The 18,332-nt window shown below is 41.6% G+C and overlaps 1 protein-coding gene across 3 annotated transcripts in view; it reads left to right on the forward strand.

The window, feature by feature from the left end:
* Nucleotides 1-18,332, forward strand: part of esrrga (estrogen-related receptor gamma a) — a 78,752-nt gene that overhangs the window by 34,532 nt on the left and 25,888 nt on the right. For 2 of the 3 annotated variants that reach the window (XM_070963119.1, XM_070963102.1), the window contains exons 5-6: nucleotides 6,749-6,859; nucleotides 9,685-9,867. In XM_070963119.1, the coding sequence (XP_070819220.1) occupies nucleotides 6,749-6,859; nucleotides 9,685-9,867 (294 nt within the window). The remainder of the gene's footprint in view (nucleotides 1-6,748; nucleotides 6,860-9,684; nucleotides 9,868-18,332) is intronic. The other variant, XM_070963112.1, reaches the window with a different exon arrangement.

Consider the following 18,332-nt stretch of genomic DNA (forward strand, 5'->3'; position numbering starts at 1 on the left):
GGGTTTGGGGGGAGGTGGACTGAAGGAATGAACGAACATGGGGCACCCACCCACCAATATGTAGCAGCTAATTTCTGGAGCGAGGCAATTAAAAGGCCTGACTAAATTATGAGAACTTTCCCTCTGGCAACGGCTGTCTGTCCATTTTTAATGAGGTCATAATGATGCGTCAGCTGAAGACTGAAAGGTCACAGGGGCGGAGCTTATATCTGCCTAGACAGAGGGGAGGGGGGTGAGAGAACATGAGTATTATAGCAGGTAGATATGCAGGTAAATATTTGAAACAGGAAAAGGCTGAAAGAGATTTTGAACAAATGTGTTTATCTATTTCACAAGTTAAAGAAAGTAAAAGTAGTAGCAAAGGTAATAGCACTGTAGCTATCACAGTTATTTCTATTTCTCCACAGTTGGCATGGCAAGACAGATCTAATGCATTCAAATTCAGCAGTAATGCATACAATTGTCATGAACAGAATACAAAACACAGATCAGACATTTGAACATGAAAGGCTTTGGCAGAAGCACACGGTCCCGGAGCCAGCAGTGTTCACTATGCATGTATATTGTACATATGGTCACATTGACAGATTTGCTCCCTTACAACATAACAGCTTTGATGATGGCGCGTCTGATGAATCATGGTTAAACAGACAGAATGTGTTGAAGCCACAACCAAAGCCTCCATCTCTATATTGGCGGAAACGGCCAGCTGGATTCAGATGGTAGACTACTAGAGAGACAAGTCCACAGACCGCAAATATAAACCTTGGCATACTGCCCACACACACACACACACACACAAATGCATACACACACACACCAACAGCTCGTGCCAACTTTGGCCGTGCTCCCCATGGCCTCTAAGACCTAATGAGTGAGATCGGGTGGAAGGCCGCAGTCTGTGTGTGTGTGTGTGTGTGTGTGTGTGTGTGTGTGTGTGTGTGTGTGTGTGTGTGTGTGTGTGTGTGTGTGTGTGTGTGTGTGATGTGTACATACAGCTGGTAGTGTGCATCATAACTCTCTTCATACCTCAACTGGCCTGACTGCAGCTATCTAATCTCATTGCTGCACACACATGCAGTCATACACACCACACTCAGGATGACTGGCCAACACATGTCCACATGCAGAACACACAAAACAGACAATTTGTCGCTCATAAAGGACACATTTCTTGAGAGATGTCATGTAAAAAATAAAAGATGAAATAACAAGGAAAACCCGGTTTGTGGGACAACAGAGAGGAGTGCAAGAAGAAGGGAGGAGGGGAGAGCGACTGATGAGGAGAGGGACAAGAGGAGAGGACGGGGAAACAGAGGAGGGGAGTGCCAGACAACTGGTGGCGTCTGGTGTTCCCCCATGGGAAACTTGTAGCTAAATCTGGCCCTGTAGCGTCTGTCCTAAGCGAGTGTGTGTGAGTGTTTGTGTGTGTGAGTGGCATCTGGTTGCATCCCAGCTAGAAAGGAGCGATAATGGAAATACTGTGAGAGATCTGCCTAAGTGGTCCGCTCTCTTTCACATTTTCTTTCTGTTTGTCTTGAGAGGAGACAAGATGTGGCAGGCAGACTGTTTGGGAACAGCAATGCATTTAACAGAGGACAGAAACTTAATGTAGTAATTGTTTTAAGTTAGATTTGACAGCACACAATAGCATTGCTTTCATCAGACTCACACAAATAAGTGTAGTCATATCAAAAGTCAGAAGAAAATAAAATGTAGCCTTGAGTGTAAAATAAATACCCTCATCTCAGTAATGTTGGATGTGCCATAGTTAGTAGTATAAATCTATTGCTATATTTAAAAAAAAAGGCCCCTTATGTGGAAAAGGCAACATTTCATAGGGACCTCACATGGTCTCACACACATGCCTACATTCACACAAACACACACACACACATATTCACACACCAGTGACAGCCACCTGCCCGCTGCCTCAGGCAGTGCTGTTCTGATCTGTTCTGGTCTAAACAAACGTCACTGCATGACATTACACACACTCTCCTCTTAACCTCCCCTCCATCCCTCTCTCATGCTCTCTTTCTTTCATTCTCCTCTCTTTCTTTAAGCTGCCTTGTGTCATTTTTCTTAGATTTGAGCATAAAAACCTTTACCAACCTGAAGACAAACAAACAAAATAATCCCTGATCTGGTATTCCTGGAGCTAAATATGAACATCTGTTTTCTTTATCCTGATATTTTTTATTGTACCTCACATGCAGAAGATTCAGAGACACACACACTCACACATTAGATTTAAATGGGTCTGTTGTCTCACTCAATCTACTCGACCATCAGTTCTTAAACCCACATAGCAAAACCTTTTATGTTATTACATCAGCACTGTGGTTTCACACACACACACACACACACACACACACACACACACACACACACACACACACACACACACACACACACACACACACGAGCACTCACAAATACACTCACAGAAACATAAGGTGATAACCTGGTCGAACGTGGAAGAGAGACTTCAACCCTGTTACAACTTCAATTATCATAAAACTCCCATCTCTCTCTTCCTCTCTCTCTCTCTCCCTCGTGTCTCTGCCCCTTTAAACGCTCTCTTCCTCTTGTCATCCCTGTTTCTCTTTGCAGTGATCAACAGAAATCAATCATTTTATTTGTCTTCCTGCTCCTCTCTCTGCTATCCTTCACTCTTTCATTCTCTCACTCTCTTATCATATCATTGACCATCTGAAATCAATCCATTTTGTGTCTTCCTCTCTATTCTGCCTTTCTCTTCCCATGCTCGATGCTCCTCTCTTCAAAAGCACTTAGGTGTCAAAGGCATTTCACTCACAATCCCTCACTGTTCAAACACACACACACACCCTGACACAGAGTGACGCCAGTGCAGTGTAAAATCTATGCTGATGTGATCAGCGCAGATCGTGATATTGACAGGCAGCAATATTCCCACGATAGGAATGATTCACCTTCATCGTCATCACTGTGTGTGTGCATGCGTGTGTTTGTTTGTTTACATATACCATATTATGGCAAAAGTGGTACATGTATAAAAGTGTGAATGAGAACAGGTATGTATGTTAATATATTGTTTTATTTATTTATTATATGGTAAAAAACACGTTGTACACACACTGTGCTCCATGTAAGTTGAAGCAGTGGAGTGAGTAGAGGTGTACTGTTAGTTGACATAATAATTAAAGCTTATAATTAAGGCATATAACCTCTGTGGGCTTCTCTCTGTTGCTTTCTTTCATGGATCTTTCCTTTTCTCTCATTATTCTCCTCCTATCTCATTTTCTTTTATAAGCCCTCACTTCATCCTTCCTTTTCTCTCTCATTTCATTTTTTTCTCTTTCTCTTTTCTTCTTTTGTGTACTAGCCCATCTATTACTTGCCCCTCCCCTTCTCCTCTTATTTTACAACCTATGCTCTATTCCTCTTGCCTCCTGCCTTCTCCTTTTTCCTATACTTTCTTCTATCATAATCTTCCATTAATGCTTTTTATCATTTTTTAGCAAAATTTTATTTGTTCTCTCGTCTTTTTATTCTATTTCTCACCAGTTCAGTTATTCTGTTCTTCCCTTGCCTTTTCTTTTTCCACCATTTTTATTTTTGATCCTTACATTTTGTCTCCCCTGACCCTTTTCCCCTGCTCTCCTCCCTTCATTCCCTCCCTCCTCACCTCTCTTTCCCATTCTTTACGATTTGAAGGCTCATTTGTTAAGAGGAGGTACAGCACTCTCACTCTCCCCCCTAGCCTCCTCCTGTCTCTTTTTTGTGGGCTTTGGAAATATAATTTTCAATTTTTAATTTGATTCATTTAGATTTGATCATTAATCAGTGGTGAGAGAGAGTTAATTTGGTGGAAAATAGATGAGGTAGTTAGAGAGGGCTCTTTATAAAGTGATCTCAGCAGAGCAGTGGGTCTTTTAGGTGTAAGGAAGAGAAAAATTGAGAGTCTGCATGTGAGAGTTTGTGTGTGATGGGGAAAAGTGTGCAAGCTGTAGAAAGTGAAATGAGAGAAAGTGTGTGTGAATTGATTGTTCATTTTTTTGTGACTGTAGAATGAAGAAGTATTTCTGAGCGGGCTGTCAGCATCTACCAATCTCAGTGTTGTACTTTACATTGAAAATAAGGTGAATTACTGTGTGGCACAAAGGCAAAACACTCCCCCAAACTAGGGCAGGAGCTGGTTGTAGTCGCTTGCATCGCGTCAGGTTGACTGCTCCCACTGGTAACAGTACAGTCAGCGCTGTTTTCTTCTGTTCTGATACCTGCTGCCTTTTTAAATGAGTGGCCAGGCTGGTGGTGCCACTCGGATATGTGGTGGCACTATGCATGTTTGCATATTACAGTGATTCAAAGTAGGTATGTGATTGGAGGGCTTAACAGGAGGTGTATCATAAATGGATGCCACAGCACAGACATGGGATATAGAGTTTGCTTTTTGACACCTGCAATGTAATGTTAATTACCACAATTTAATTAAAACTGAATTTAATTTGAATCTGTGGTTTGAAAGTATGTAACCATATTATTGAGACACTCATACCTCATGATTTGAAGGTGAAGGTGTACTTTCATTTTGGGTGTCTGTTAGAAAATGTTTACATACGAACAGCACCTCTGTTCACTCTCTGTCTGAAACACAAGTTTTAGTGCCTGCCTCTCTAACCAAAAAAAAACCTCGTCAGCTCTCCTTGGTCTGAGCAGACACCACCCACTGTGTTTTTGCGTAAGCTCTGCCAATGTCTTTGCACCCACAGCCATGCTGAGGCGCGGGCTGTGAGCATATCTCAGTGAGTTGAGTGTTTCACCGTATTTATGCAGCACCCAGACCAGCTTTATAATCAAATATGGAAGTCTCACTTTCTACAATATTGAAGCTTCTCCTCAAACCCTTTCTTCAATTTTTCTTCATCCTCCCCATCCACACATCATGATCATCAACAACATCATCTACCCTAACCCTTCATTTCTACTCTCTCCATCTCCCTCTCCTGTCCTGACCAACCACTGACCCAGGTAGTGACTGAGCAAGCAGCTTGTAGGGGCTTACCCAAACACAATTGCGAAGTGCGATTATGTGTGTGAGAGAGAAAGCACAGAGTGGGTGTTTGAGTGGGTTTGAACCCCCTGGAGTTAAGAGTTTCTTGACCGTTTGTTGACACTGCCCCACCCCCACTGTACCTGGACTGTCAGCCCTTCTGTCTACCTATTTCTGTCTTAAGCACACACACACACACACACACACACACACACAGGTGCGCGGTCAGTTCACCGTGTTGGCTGCTGCTTAGGCCAGTTTGAGGTTTTTAAATGACTTATTTTCCATAGAAAAATGTGTGCACTCAAAAGCAGCCACCAATGTGTACAAACACAAATAAAACAGGGAAACACACCTACTTACAAACACTTACAAATGCAGACGAATGCACGAACATGCTCCCTCACATTTTTTTTTTCATCTTTTCTGCCAATAGGAAGTCTTTCTTTTAAATCTTTTAGGTGTGTTGTCTTGGTCATGGTCAGCACATTTTTCAGAGGATTTAAATCTCTGTGTGTTAGCAAATCTCTCTCCTCTGTTCTCTTGCTTCCCCCTCACCTTCCTTTTCTCTCTCAGTCTGTACATTACTATCAAATCCTTCGTGTTTCAAACGCACTTTGCGTCAGAAAACCCTTCAAATCAGTGGTGCTGCTGCAAATTCTTAGCAAACACGCTAACTTGCCTCTTACATTTCCCATTGCAGTAGTGTTAAATCTTCAATAACAGAATGCATAAAAACAGAAACTAAAATGAGTTTTTCAGTAATTCTAATTCTTCCCCTCTCACTTCTACTCCTCAGGTCACTCACTCAATCAGTACCAGGTGCTTTTTTGCTGTGATTGATAGGTCTGATTTCATCAAGTGACCACTTCAAAAGCTGTAATTTACATGGTTTAGGTTGAAATAAAGTAGACCTAAATGATAGTTGGCATAGAGTAACATTAAAAGTATTCTATTTATTGTTCAAATCATCAGATTAATACCTCTAAATTACTTGAAGATATAAAAGACACATCATTTGTGTCTGCAGCCATTCTGAAAAAGCCATTTTGCATTCTTTCCACAAACAAAGTGTTAGTTTGGAAACATTTAACTGCCCTCTCAGGTTCCTCCTCTCCTCTCCTCTCCTCTCCTCTCCTCTCCTCTCCTCTCCTCTCCTCTCCTCTCCTCTCCTCTCCTCCAGGGCACATGATACCTCTGTCTTCCTTATCCATCTTTAAGTGGTAACCACGGTAACATCCAATCCCCTGAGAGATAGGCCTAATTAAATTAGGACTCCTTTGTGTCAATTAATTAATGAAACAGAGAGAGACACAGCAACAGAGCGACAGAGATTGGGCGAGAGGCAGGAGAAGAGTAAGTCAGAAAGCCAGAGAGACAACGTGGGGTGGGGGGGATTTTACTCAGATGGTGTCTCTATAAATTAATCTTGTTGTAGAATAAAAGAGGCAAGTGTGTTTAGCAAACTCGTCTACATAACAGACACACACACATACATGCATGCACCACAGACATACAAAAGTAACCACAACATCACACCCGGACCAGATCAGTGCTCTCTGTTTCAACCGCTTCCCTTCATTTCCACTCAGATTTCTTGCACATTTGCATATTTCGTATTATTTCTTGTATTCTTGTTAAGGAGTCAATAAAGTCTCTTCACTCGTCATGCACAGTGTATTGATCCACTTCTTCAATTATTTCTTACAGGTGTTCGTCTGGACAGGGTTCGCGGTGGGAGACAGAAGTATAAACGCCGGATAGATGCGGACAACAGTCCATACCTGAACCCACAGCTGGCTCTGCCTCCCAAGAAGCCATGTAAGAACACACACACACACACACACACACACACACACACACACACAAACACTCTGACTGGTAACAGTACATGCAGTAGCCCTTTTCGCTCCGATGTTGAGCAGTGACTCTCAAGGACAGACATTTGCATACTGTCCTCCATGCACAGTAACTCTACAAATTGACACGTGTGACAGTGGCAGCAGCATCTGACACACTACGCAAAGGGAACAGTGAAGCAGATACAATGGACAGTACACAGAGAAAAAAATCCTCACTCGACATGAACAGAAAATATTCAATTCTGGCATATTACATCACTCAGTATAGGCAATGTTCATGTAATAGGCAGGAGACTAGAAAGACAAGGAACTGCCCCTCCATCAGTTTCTATCCTAATGGGGACAGTTGGACAGTAAAAACATTGAAACACACACGCGCGCATACACACACACACACACACTCACACACATAAATAGACACAGGGTAGTGAGAAGCCCATCTGTTTGGGACCAAGTTTATCTCCCTGTCTCTACTGCTACCAGTTTGGGGTCATAACATTTTATATGTGTAATATTTCACTATAAAGGTATTCATTTAGCTCCTGCTGGATTGGCTGCGTTTTTTAAACAATAAAACCATCGCCAAAGCCTGATGATTGAAAAATTAACAAGGGAGAGAGTCAGTGAGAGTGACAGGGAGACAGGTGGAGACAGACCGAGAGAGACTGAACCAAAATGGGAAGGTTTCTCATAGAGAAGAGGGGACGAAGGGAGAGAGAGGGAAGGGAGGGGGGCCAGCCAGAACCCTAATCCGGATTAAATCCAATCTGGCAACCACATCAAACTAGAGTTAGCTCTTTAGCTAACCGTCTGCTCGCACACATAACACACACACACACACACACATACACATACACATGCAGTGCAGATTGAGTAGTGTTTAGCAGCTTGGTCCCCAAAGCCCATTTTGCTTAAAGCTGGAGCATATTCTGCTTTAGGCCAATATGCTGAATGGCTGCACCACAGCTTTCAGGACTTCTGTACTACTAATCATTGAAGTGATGGGATAATATGAATATGTGTACACACTGTGTTTGTGTGTGTGTGTTTATAATGCATGTGTTTACATACAGAGCATGCGTGTGTTCCAGGTAACTGAATGTCTTCACTAGCAGCCTTTCGATCGGTTTTCTGTTAAATTGGTTAAGTTATATGCAAATATTTTGTCCTGTTATCATTTTTTCATGCATCTCGGTCGAGTCATTTACTGTAATCACCGATGACCACTCCCAATAGCTATTCAGGCTGTAATCCCTAGTTTAGATATTTTCCTTAATGCATGTATGAACACAAATCTCTCTTGAAAAACAAAAAAGATAAACGTGATATAGACTTCCCAGGTCTCTCTTGGTCTTTTCCTCTCACACACAGTCAATAGACAGAAAAATCTTTGTGTCCCTCTGTCTCTCTCTCAGATACACGCACACAGCCTATCTATCTGTAGCCCAATCCCTAGCCTCAGCGTCCCCATTGATTGTGTGAGAACAGAACAATAGCCCAGGGTTTGGAAATGGGCTTCCATTGATTCTAATTAGGGAAACATTAAATAAGATTTACCCACAGATACTGCAGTGTGACTGGGATTGGTTTGGCTCAAACGACCCTAGAGCTGAAGGGAAGAGGGTGAAAAGAATATACATATATATATCTACACACACACACGCACATACACACATATATAGATATATCTTGTGTGTGTAACAGAATTGGGGGTGGAGTGTTAGATCAATACACAACTCATCCCCCAAACTCTGTTTCACTCCCTCTTGCTGTTTATCTCTATCTAGCTGTCGCTCTCTCGACTCTTGCTGTCGGTCTGTTACAATCTGTCCACGGCTCTATTTCTACCTGTCTGTCTCCTTCCATTTTTTCCGTTGCTTATTTCTCTCTCTTTCTCTTTCACTCTGTCCCTCGCTCCTCTCTTGCTTCTCTATCCTCTGTTATTATTCCCATGCTTGATTAGTCAGTGGATTAATTTGGAAGCAGGGTATCAGTCTGTTACTAATGGGCCATAGAGATCTCATCACCACATGTCACCATTACCAGCTGAGCTGTTTGGCTTTCAGTATTATCTTTCCCTTCTGTAATGTATCAGCGGAGCTTCTTAAGGCTGTGATGCAAAAGACAACGTTTTTTGGGCAAACTGAATCACCAGCAGTAATCGCCTTTAATCACACCTTGAAGCATTTCCTAAACTGGAAACGTTCCAGTCGTTTTTTGATCTTTTGTTAAGTGCATTCATCTTTACTCCTGCCAAATTACTGCAATCAAATCAATTATCCTGCTTGATTGTTGAAAAATTCCACAGGACATGAAGGCAACACATTGTAGGCCAGCATCCTCTTATTTGATCTTGTTTCAGATGCACATTGTGATATGAAGTTGCACAAAAACTGACTATATTATACTTATATATTTTACACTATACTGTATGTTATTATACTCTAGAAAAGGTGTGAGTGTGTGTGTACACATATATACACACACACTCACACAACATGTATTAAATACTGAAATACTGCATGAGCAGTATCAGACATTGTGATACTCTCGAATATACTGAAATGTATTGTGTGTTGATTTGACACATGTCAACATTTTGCTTCTTGGGGAAATGCCTTTATACATATGTCTTATCTAGCAAGCCATGTTATAAGGGACCTTTGCATGTGACCTTTCACATTTTTGCACCGGATTGGTGTGGAACAGCTTGTAGCCTAACATGGCAAAAATTCACCATCTCTCTGTCTCTGTGTCTTTCTCCTTGTCTGGTGGTCATGTCAGTTGCCTTTGGCTGCCTTGCAGATAACAAAATCGTCTCTCACCTGCTGGTAGCCGAGCCAGAGAAGATTTACGCCATGCCTGACCCAACAGTACCAGACAGCGACATCAAGGCCCTGACTACGCTGTGTGACCTGGCGGACAGAGAGCTGGTGGTGAACATCGGCTGGGCCAAACATATCCCAGGTAGGGGGAAAGAACTGCTGAACCTTGACTTTCACGCTGAACCTAAGCCCACTGCATGTTGTGACACACAGACACACACACACAGACACACACACACAGACACACACACACACATGTTCATCCATACATTTTTTTTTTTCAATTCCATAGTATAGCAGACATCACACACAAACACACACACACATATACAGGATGGACACAACACGTACACACATGTTGTGTGAATTGGCAGAGTTAGTACAAGGTTAGAATCAGCAGCTCCAGAGGCAGTTCAAGCACCCTACATACATACAAGTACACCTGGTGCTAAGGTGTGACCTTTACCCCTAATCCTTGCACTCAGACCGTTTGAACTGTTGACTCCTCCAACTGACCAACCAAATGCCTTCAGTGGACACACACACACACACACACACACACACACACACACACACACACACACACACACACACACACACACACACACAATTCCAACCTTTTGAACAGTGCAATCCCTTTACCTTCAACTGTGCCATATATAAATGATGCCCTGTGAAACCACAGCTTTATTACACTGGTATTAAAAATCACAGCCACAAAAATGTCCTACAAATATACAATGAGAATGAAATAAAGCTCTGCCTTCACCTGAGGCTGTTTGAACATTGCATAACATATAGAATAAGGCTTTGTTTTCTTTCTTTAGTTTTTTTTTTTTTAAGACCTTGTTTTGTCGTATGAGAGACATAATGTGTGTTTGGACATAGAACATTGTGGTGAATTGTGGTTTTAAGTGATGAGCGTAAATTAATATTTTTTGTGTGGTTACAGTGTTAATATGGTATTTAAAACAACAGAGTTTTTAATCAGCAGGTGATGTAAATCAAACAGAAAAGGAAGGAAAGTAAATCAATCAAACAAAGTAAAGTACAATGAAAATTCTAATGATGAAGCAGTGAATATTGTTTTTTATATATGCAGTTGAACATGTCTGTTTTAGCCTCTCCAGGTTCATCACTAAAACAGAGGAATCTAATCTAATCTTCTTAAACTAACTCTTCTCTCTTAATCTGTTCAAAATTGGATCTGGACGACAACAGGGGAAAATTGAAATAATGGCAGACACACAAATGAGCAAAAAAATGAGAAAAGGAGTAAATAAGAAAACAAAGGAAAGGATAAGAGAAAGATAATGATGAATGGCAAAATGAAGAGAAAGACAGGGAGCGAGATGTGTGAGAGGAAGAGATGAAAGCTTTAATCTGGTTTTGGTTTTAGTGAGGGAGCCTACTGTGACAGCAGTGAGGAGGGCAGAGCAGTGTCTCAGATTAACACAGATTAGTACAAAGATTAGTCCCATTGTCGACTGGAAATATGGTTATATGTAGAATAGAATAGAATAGAATAGAATAGAATAGAATAGAATAGAATAGAATAGAATAGAATAGAATGGAGTAGAGTAGAATTAGCCCCTGCTGCCACCACTCAAACAGTATAGGAGGTTGTTAGAGTATAGGGGGAAACACCAGATTAGAAGCATAAATACCACTCAGTCATGCTGCGTAAATCTATAACGATGAAGCCAATGGAGTTGAATAATAGGGTTTCCAAATATAATATATTGTATCTTATCAATACATGTGAAAATAACAGCGAGAAAGAGAAAAACTAGCTGAAGATGGGAATGGACATTGCTTCTTGTTAATGTATTGATCTATGTGCTACTATATGGGCAGTAAGCAGACATATATATTGATCCATATACCAAGTATAGCTCTTTGAATATTTATTTTTCTCTTTCAAAACAACATACAGCTTCAATCCAATACTATCTCCTTTCCTCTAATCTCCCCGTCCTGCGTTTACTCTTTTAATCCATTTATCTCTCTCTCCTACTGTCTCTGTCTCTTTCTAAATACCCATACACAAACAGAACTCACACACCAACATACACGCTAACACACAACTTGATGTCTGTTTTAAGGGTTGTTTTGCATCAGGCTTGCCTTTTCCTTTGCTCACTACTTTTACAAGTGAGTGGACTGAGTAGCTAGGTTATGTGCTGGGATGAGTGTGTGTGTGTGTGTGTGTGTGTGTGTGTGTGTGTGTCTGTGTGTCTGTGTGTCTGTGTGGGAGCGAAGTGCAACGATTGCTTGGCGGAGGAGAGAAGATGGCGTGATTAGATGAACGAGAAAGGCAATCCACTGCTCACAGGGAAAGATAGAACTCTTCATCTTCCGTGTGTGTGTGTGTGTGTGTGTGTGTGTGTGTGTGTGTTGTGACACTTTATGAAATCCTCATTGTTTACAACACTGAACACTGGTCTAATACTCTCTCTCTCTCTCTCTCTCGCGCACACACACACATACACACACACACACACACACACACATGAACACACAGAAAGTGATCTACTGTTCACTCAGGGTGGAAAGGATTGTCAGAAAGAAATACACCTCCTCAACATTCTTTATCAGAGTCTTACACACACACACACACACACACACAGCAAACAATAAAGAGACTACAATGACTCAAATCTTGAATAGAATAGAAAAGAATAGACCTGTTAACCTTTTTGGAGCCATCTTGTCTTCATCTTGTCATGTCGTCTTGTGCGTGTGCGTCTGACTCTGCGCAGGGTGTACATGAGAAGACACACATGCACACGTCTTTGCTCGACATGGTACAGTAATTTTTTTAATCAAATTGATGGAGAGAGACAGAGAAACAAAGAGAAAAAAAGACAGAGGTAGAGAGAGGAGAGGTGAAGCCAATTTATGCTTCATGATATGGCTGCGCAGCGCTGCATGCACACATGCGCACACACACGTACACACACACACACAGGCTGCTAACAGTGGTAACAACGTGTCAAGGCGAGCGCCAGGCAGCTAATTTGAAGTCATTAGATGTCTGCCGTACTGGCAACAATTTGTTACGCTCACACACGCACAAACACACACACAAAAACACATCACATACACACACTGAGTTAAGAGCCGTCTGTGGATAGCGAGGAGGCTAAATTGTAAACTAATTTAAACATCACTCAGCGTTAGAGAGGCTGCCTGCAAGACAGGCCCCCGGATAACAAGGCTAGGGACGCGTGTGTGCGTGTGCGTGTGTGTGTGTGTTTCTAGGTATGTATGACACAGACTCGCCCAACCTTAGAGACTTGTGACAACACACACATATACACACATATCTCTTTGATTGGTTCTTTTATTCAAAAGCTGTGTGTATGTGTGTGTGTGCATGCTCATTACCATACTGATATGGCCTATATGCAAACATTTGATATGTCATTAGGAGAAGAAAATGAGGTTGCAGACACAGTATGTGTCTCTAGTTTCCCACAAGGAATGGGACACTATCGTGGACATGCACCTCACATGTGCATGTGTGTGTGTCAAAGAGAGATCAAATGCGCACAAATTCATAAACATAAACGTATTGGAAGACTTTTTCCTGATTCAAACTGTGGGCTACACACAGACAAGTGACCCCACACGTCCACATATTTGCTCACTTAGATTCTAAAGTACATGAACGGTCTACTGTCACACTCAGGAAAACTGGAAATATTGTAGGAGTTGTTATTCAGAGGCCCTGAAAGGCTTGGGCGTCCAATAATATGGATTAGTCACGAGAAGATCTCATTTTAATAGCTCTCAGAGAGACAACTCCAATGGCATATTAGGCTACATGTCACAGTCAAGTGTGTGTGTGTGTGTGTGTGTGTGTGTGTGTGTGTGTGTGTGTGTGTGTGTGTGTGTGTGTGTGTGTGTGTGTGTGTGTGTGTGTGTGTTGAAGGAGGAATGAGGAGTGGTCAGGTGAGAGGAGGAGGAGGAGGAGAACAGCAAATATTTAAGCAGGAGTGAATGAGAGAGTGAATTAAAATGAAGAAAGGCCATTCAAAATGAGCCATTTATCTGTCTGTTGAATTAGTCTTTTCATCCTCTTTTCTGTTCTCTTACTCCTTCATCCTCTCTCTCTCTCCCTCTCTCTCTCTCTCTCTCCATAATAACTAAATGACTACCAAGCAGTCATGCCAGCAGCTCTTATCTAGAGTCGCGGACACAAAAGGGAAAGACAGACAGGCGAGCACTTGACTTGACGAAAGAGCAAGAAACGAACAAATGAATGAATCAACGGACGAGAGCCAAAACCTATAACACAGTCTATTTTACCAGAACCAGGGGCCTTGCCATTACTGTTTTTTACAACCCCCTCCCCCACTCTTCCTTTATTCAAGAGAGAAATTGCTCTCCGGCCGCCCCCCACTTCCCCTCCACTATTCTCTTGCTTCCCTATCTCCTCTCACTTGCTCTTTCTTTTCTTACAGTCTTTCTTCCTCTCTTCCTTTTGTTCCCCTTTCAATTTTGACACTCAGGATAAGCAGTCTATGTGTCTTCAGTATGATTGAGCTGTAAAAACAGGGGAAGGGAGGTGGAGGAAGGTTGCTGTCTGTCTATTCATTTAATCGGCCTTTATGGAGATATGGGAGAAGGGGTTTGGGTGGTGGTGGTGATGGGATAGTAGAGGAGGAGAGAAGTCCTCTTGCTTCATGTTCTGCATGCTTCTCTCTGTCTTTCTGTCATTCAGTCATTTATTGGTCCATCTCTTCATCATTTCTTCTTGTCTGGGATGATCCTGAGTGTTGAAATGCCTCATGGTGATGCTGAAGACCATAAACTCTGACATTTGCTGCCATCAAGATGATGTTGCTTCTTCACTGCTTTCGTCAGAGTGAAGATGGTGAAGATGGTGAAAGTGTGTTTCGACAGTTTTGCTTTAGCCCTGCTTTGAACAGCCCTCTTCCCCATTCAGTTTAAAGGGCTTTAGAGATGGCTATTCCTCTGAGAGACTCATTTCCAAAGAGTAATTATTGTTTCAAAATTAGCATCATTATAATGGACGAAACATTTATTTTACAGTGACTTTGTACTTTGAAGAGGGTTGACTTGAAGATAATTATAATATGAGATTGGGCTTACACAGTGCAGTTCTCCATTTGATTAAATAGGGAGGACACTCTTCAGCCCAGGTACTTTAAAGACATTTTCAGGCCTGGAATGAAGGCATTTTTAGGGAAAGGCCACTTTGGCCTTTGACAAATACAGATTTATTGGAGCATCACAGCCAAAATGTTGGACACCAGGGCCAAAATCAATGGTGCAGTAACAGTAAGTCATAATTATATATTATACAGTAGACAGTCAAGTATTAGGAGTGTTTTCAAAAACAGCACTGAGTTTATTATTACAGTAACCTGAATGGTTGAGTCTTCCGCAGAATGTTGTCTGATTGATTATTTTCAAATGTAAACAACTTGTATTAATTATTATTTATTTTAGTGATGAAATGAAGTCTATAAATGGGCGAATAGTGATCAAGATTAATCTGAACAAGTTTCAACCCATGCAACTACTTGCATTTTAGTCTGAGATCAGATGTCACAAAAATGTGACAATTACAGATAAGTGACAAGTCAGATCTCACAATCAATCAACTCAATTAATTACACTGAGAAATGTGAGTTTATTTGCTGTGTCGCATACAGTTTTCACTTACTTTTAAGAGCAGTTTATTTATTGCTTATTCCTCAAGGTTCAGCTATAGGTCCCATGCTTGTTTTACTTTTTTATAGAAAAGGGGCTGGATGTTATGTAAGATATTGAAGCTTAATTTAAAAAAATTAAAAAAAAAAAAAAAATCAGGTCATTTTGCACCCTACCCTGCACCAATAAATTGCACTGACTCATAATGAACTTTGCTGACACAGAAGAAGAATCACTTTCACCTTTTTTTTTGCCTTACTACTATTTTATGATTATGTTGTTACACATTGCTGTAAGCATTAAGAGTTGTGATTTTTCTTTTTCCATTTCGTATCCCTTACTCTGTGTATAAGGGAAATTGATGAGGGGAAAGGATGAAGAAGAATGGAGAACTGAGAAGGAGGTTTGGGAGAAGAAGAGTGCAGGAAATGGGAGGAAAATGGAAAGCAGGGTGGTCACATACATTACCTCAGTATAACATAGATACTCCCAAAGAGCCTTTAACACAATACTTTTCTGACCCAATGGTTAAACATCCTCCACCTCTTCAACCTCTCTTATGACCTCTCTTTTTCTCTCTCTCCACTTCTGGCTCTTTCTGGCTCTCGCTCCTTTTCTCCCCCTGTCTGACCTGACCTCCCACCCTCTCTCTCCATGGTATCCTTAACCTCTTCATTATCAAGTCAACCTCATCTCTCAACCCCATCCCCTCCCACAACCCCCACCTCCCTTCTTCTCTCATCCCCCCGGCCAGCCATCGTCACCATTTTCCTCATAGATTCTGTCTGTCTGTGTGTCTCTACAGATACTGGGTTTATTGAGTTGAGTTCAGCTCCAGACTTTGAAACCGTATGATTGACTGCTCATCGATAAGATCGCTCATTCAAATATGCCTTTTTCCTGACATTGGTTCGGCATACTCAGTGACGTACCCAATAAGAAAAGCCCTCCCTGTTCTTTACCTCTGCTGTTTCCTGCTGTACTCTTTCTCCTTTGGCCATGTTATAAATGGTTTTCATTTAGAGATTTAGTCAACCAGTCATTCAGACTGCCAGACAGACAGTCAGTTAGTTAGCCAATCAGTCAGTCAAGTAACTGCGCAGCCAGTCAATCAGCCAGAAAGACACCCAGTCAGTCAGCAAATATTGATTAATAGAAGTGTCCTGCTCCTTTTAGCAAATCAAATGTTGAGTCTCAGCAGCCAAGGGGAACCTCTGCACGCGCGCACTCTCACGTATGTGTGCACATGTACACACATGGATACACAAATCCTTGACTGTGAAAGTGCAGCTCTCTAAATTAACAGTGACACACATTATAACAATTCAAATTGTGCTCCACAGCGTGTGTGTGTGTGTGTGTGTGTGTGTGTGCGTGCGTGCGTGCGTGCGTGCGTGCGTGCGTGCGTGCGTGCGTGCGTGCGTGCGTGCGTGCGTGTGTGCGTGTGTGTGGTGACAGAGGAGTGTAAAAGCCCAGACTGGTGGTGATGTCACTCTATGGCTCTCCTCATTAAGTCTGGTGTTGTCATCAATCAGCAAAGAGCTTGTTGGGCTTTGGGTCAGAGAGTGGTAAATCAGAGGAGAAACATCTCTCCAGCAATAGTCACACAAACACACACACACACACACACACACACACACACACACACAAACACACACTTTCTTTTCCAATTGTTAAATCAATGAGCTTTATTGGCATGAAACTTCTATAACAGCACTTCTCTTCACTGTTGCTCCCCAACTTCATCTTTCAGTCCGTCTCTCCCTTTCTGTGCCATGAACCTCTGCAATAAAATGCCTGGTCTAGGTCGACTTGTACGCATAAACTCATGAAAAAACATACACGGAAATACACATGGACACACACACGAACACACAAGCAGATTTGCCCCCATTCTGTCGGTTAAGGCTAGCTCACCTTGACAGTCACAGCATGCTGGGTGCCTTCTTAAAACACAACACGCAAACAGTACATTCACATCGACACACACATATGGCACAGTGTATGGACAGAAAAGCATTTACATGGCGCTGTCCAAGCAAACACATAAACACAGATTGACTGACATTTTGCACAGTTACACTCACACAGATTATTAGTTTATAGTTACAGGCATAATATGCAGAAGTGAAAAGGTTTAGTTTAATGGTTGAAAATTCAGACAATTTTTAGGGATATTCACACCTGTCTTCTGATAAATTATCACATAAATTCTAATGTAAAATAGAATTACTTCACGCGAAGCAATCTTTAGCCATGAGAGATACTTTAGGGAAAACGAAAAGAAATGTTCAAGCAATATATTTTGTTCTTATGCTGATTTTGAAAATATGTACATGGTTCACAAGGTTGCTTTGTAACACACTTCATATAGTGAGTTCAGGTAAAGAAGATAAGAAACGTGACTGACAGCACTCGCTCTGCATCGTCGTGAGAGAACTGACTCCACCTTTTCCATATTCTGATGAGACTCAACTCATAAATATGACTTTATTAGGATCTGATTTAGATTGAGATTTGGAATCAGAATTTGATTTAATAAATTGCTTTCATCAATGTTGTTGTCTAGTGCACATCTTTGTGTGTGTGTGTGTGTGTGTGTGTGTGTGTGTGTGTGTGTGTGTGTGTCCAGCCGCTGTTGACTTTCTCTGAGTAGGCGTGTTTGATTTCCATTTCTGCTCATCCCTGAGCTACATAACACATTTAGAGGTTGATGTCTTGGTTTCTTGTGTGTGTCTGCTTATGTGTGAGTTGTGTGTGTGTGTGTGGGAATGGGTGCATGTTTGTCTGTTTCATTGTCTACATTGGTGCATAAGAGACGTCTAATTTTCCAGTCCACCACCGCCATGGTTTTCTCTTGCAGCCCATACAAACAAACATACCTCTGTTTGCAGATGAAAACAAATATTGATGAAATCAAAT

Source organism: Chaetodon trifascialis, chromosome 1 (assembly GCF_039877785.1).
Source record: "Chaetodon trifascialis isolate fChaTrf1 chromosome 1, fChaTrf1.hap1, whole genome shotgun sequence".
NCBI lineage: Eukaryota > Metazoa > Chordata > Actinopteri > Chaetodontiformes > Chaetodontidae > Chaetodon > Chaetodon trifascialis.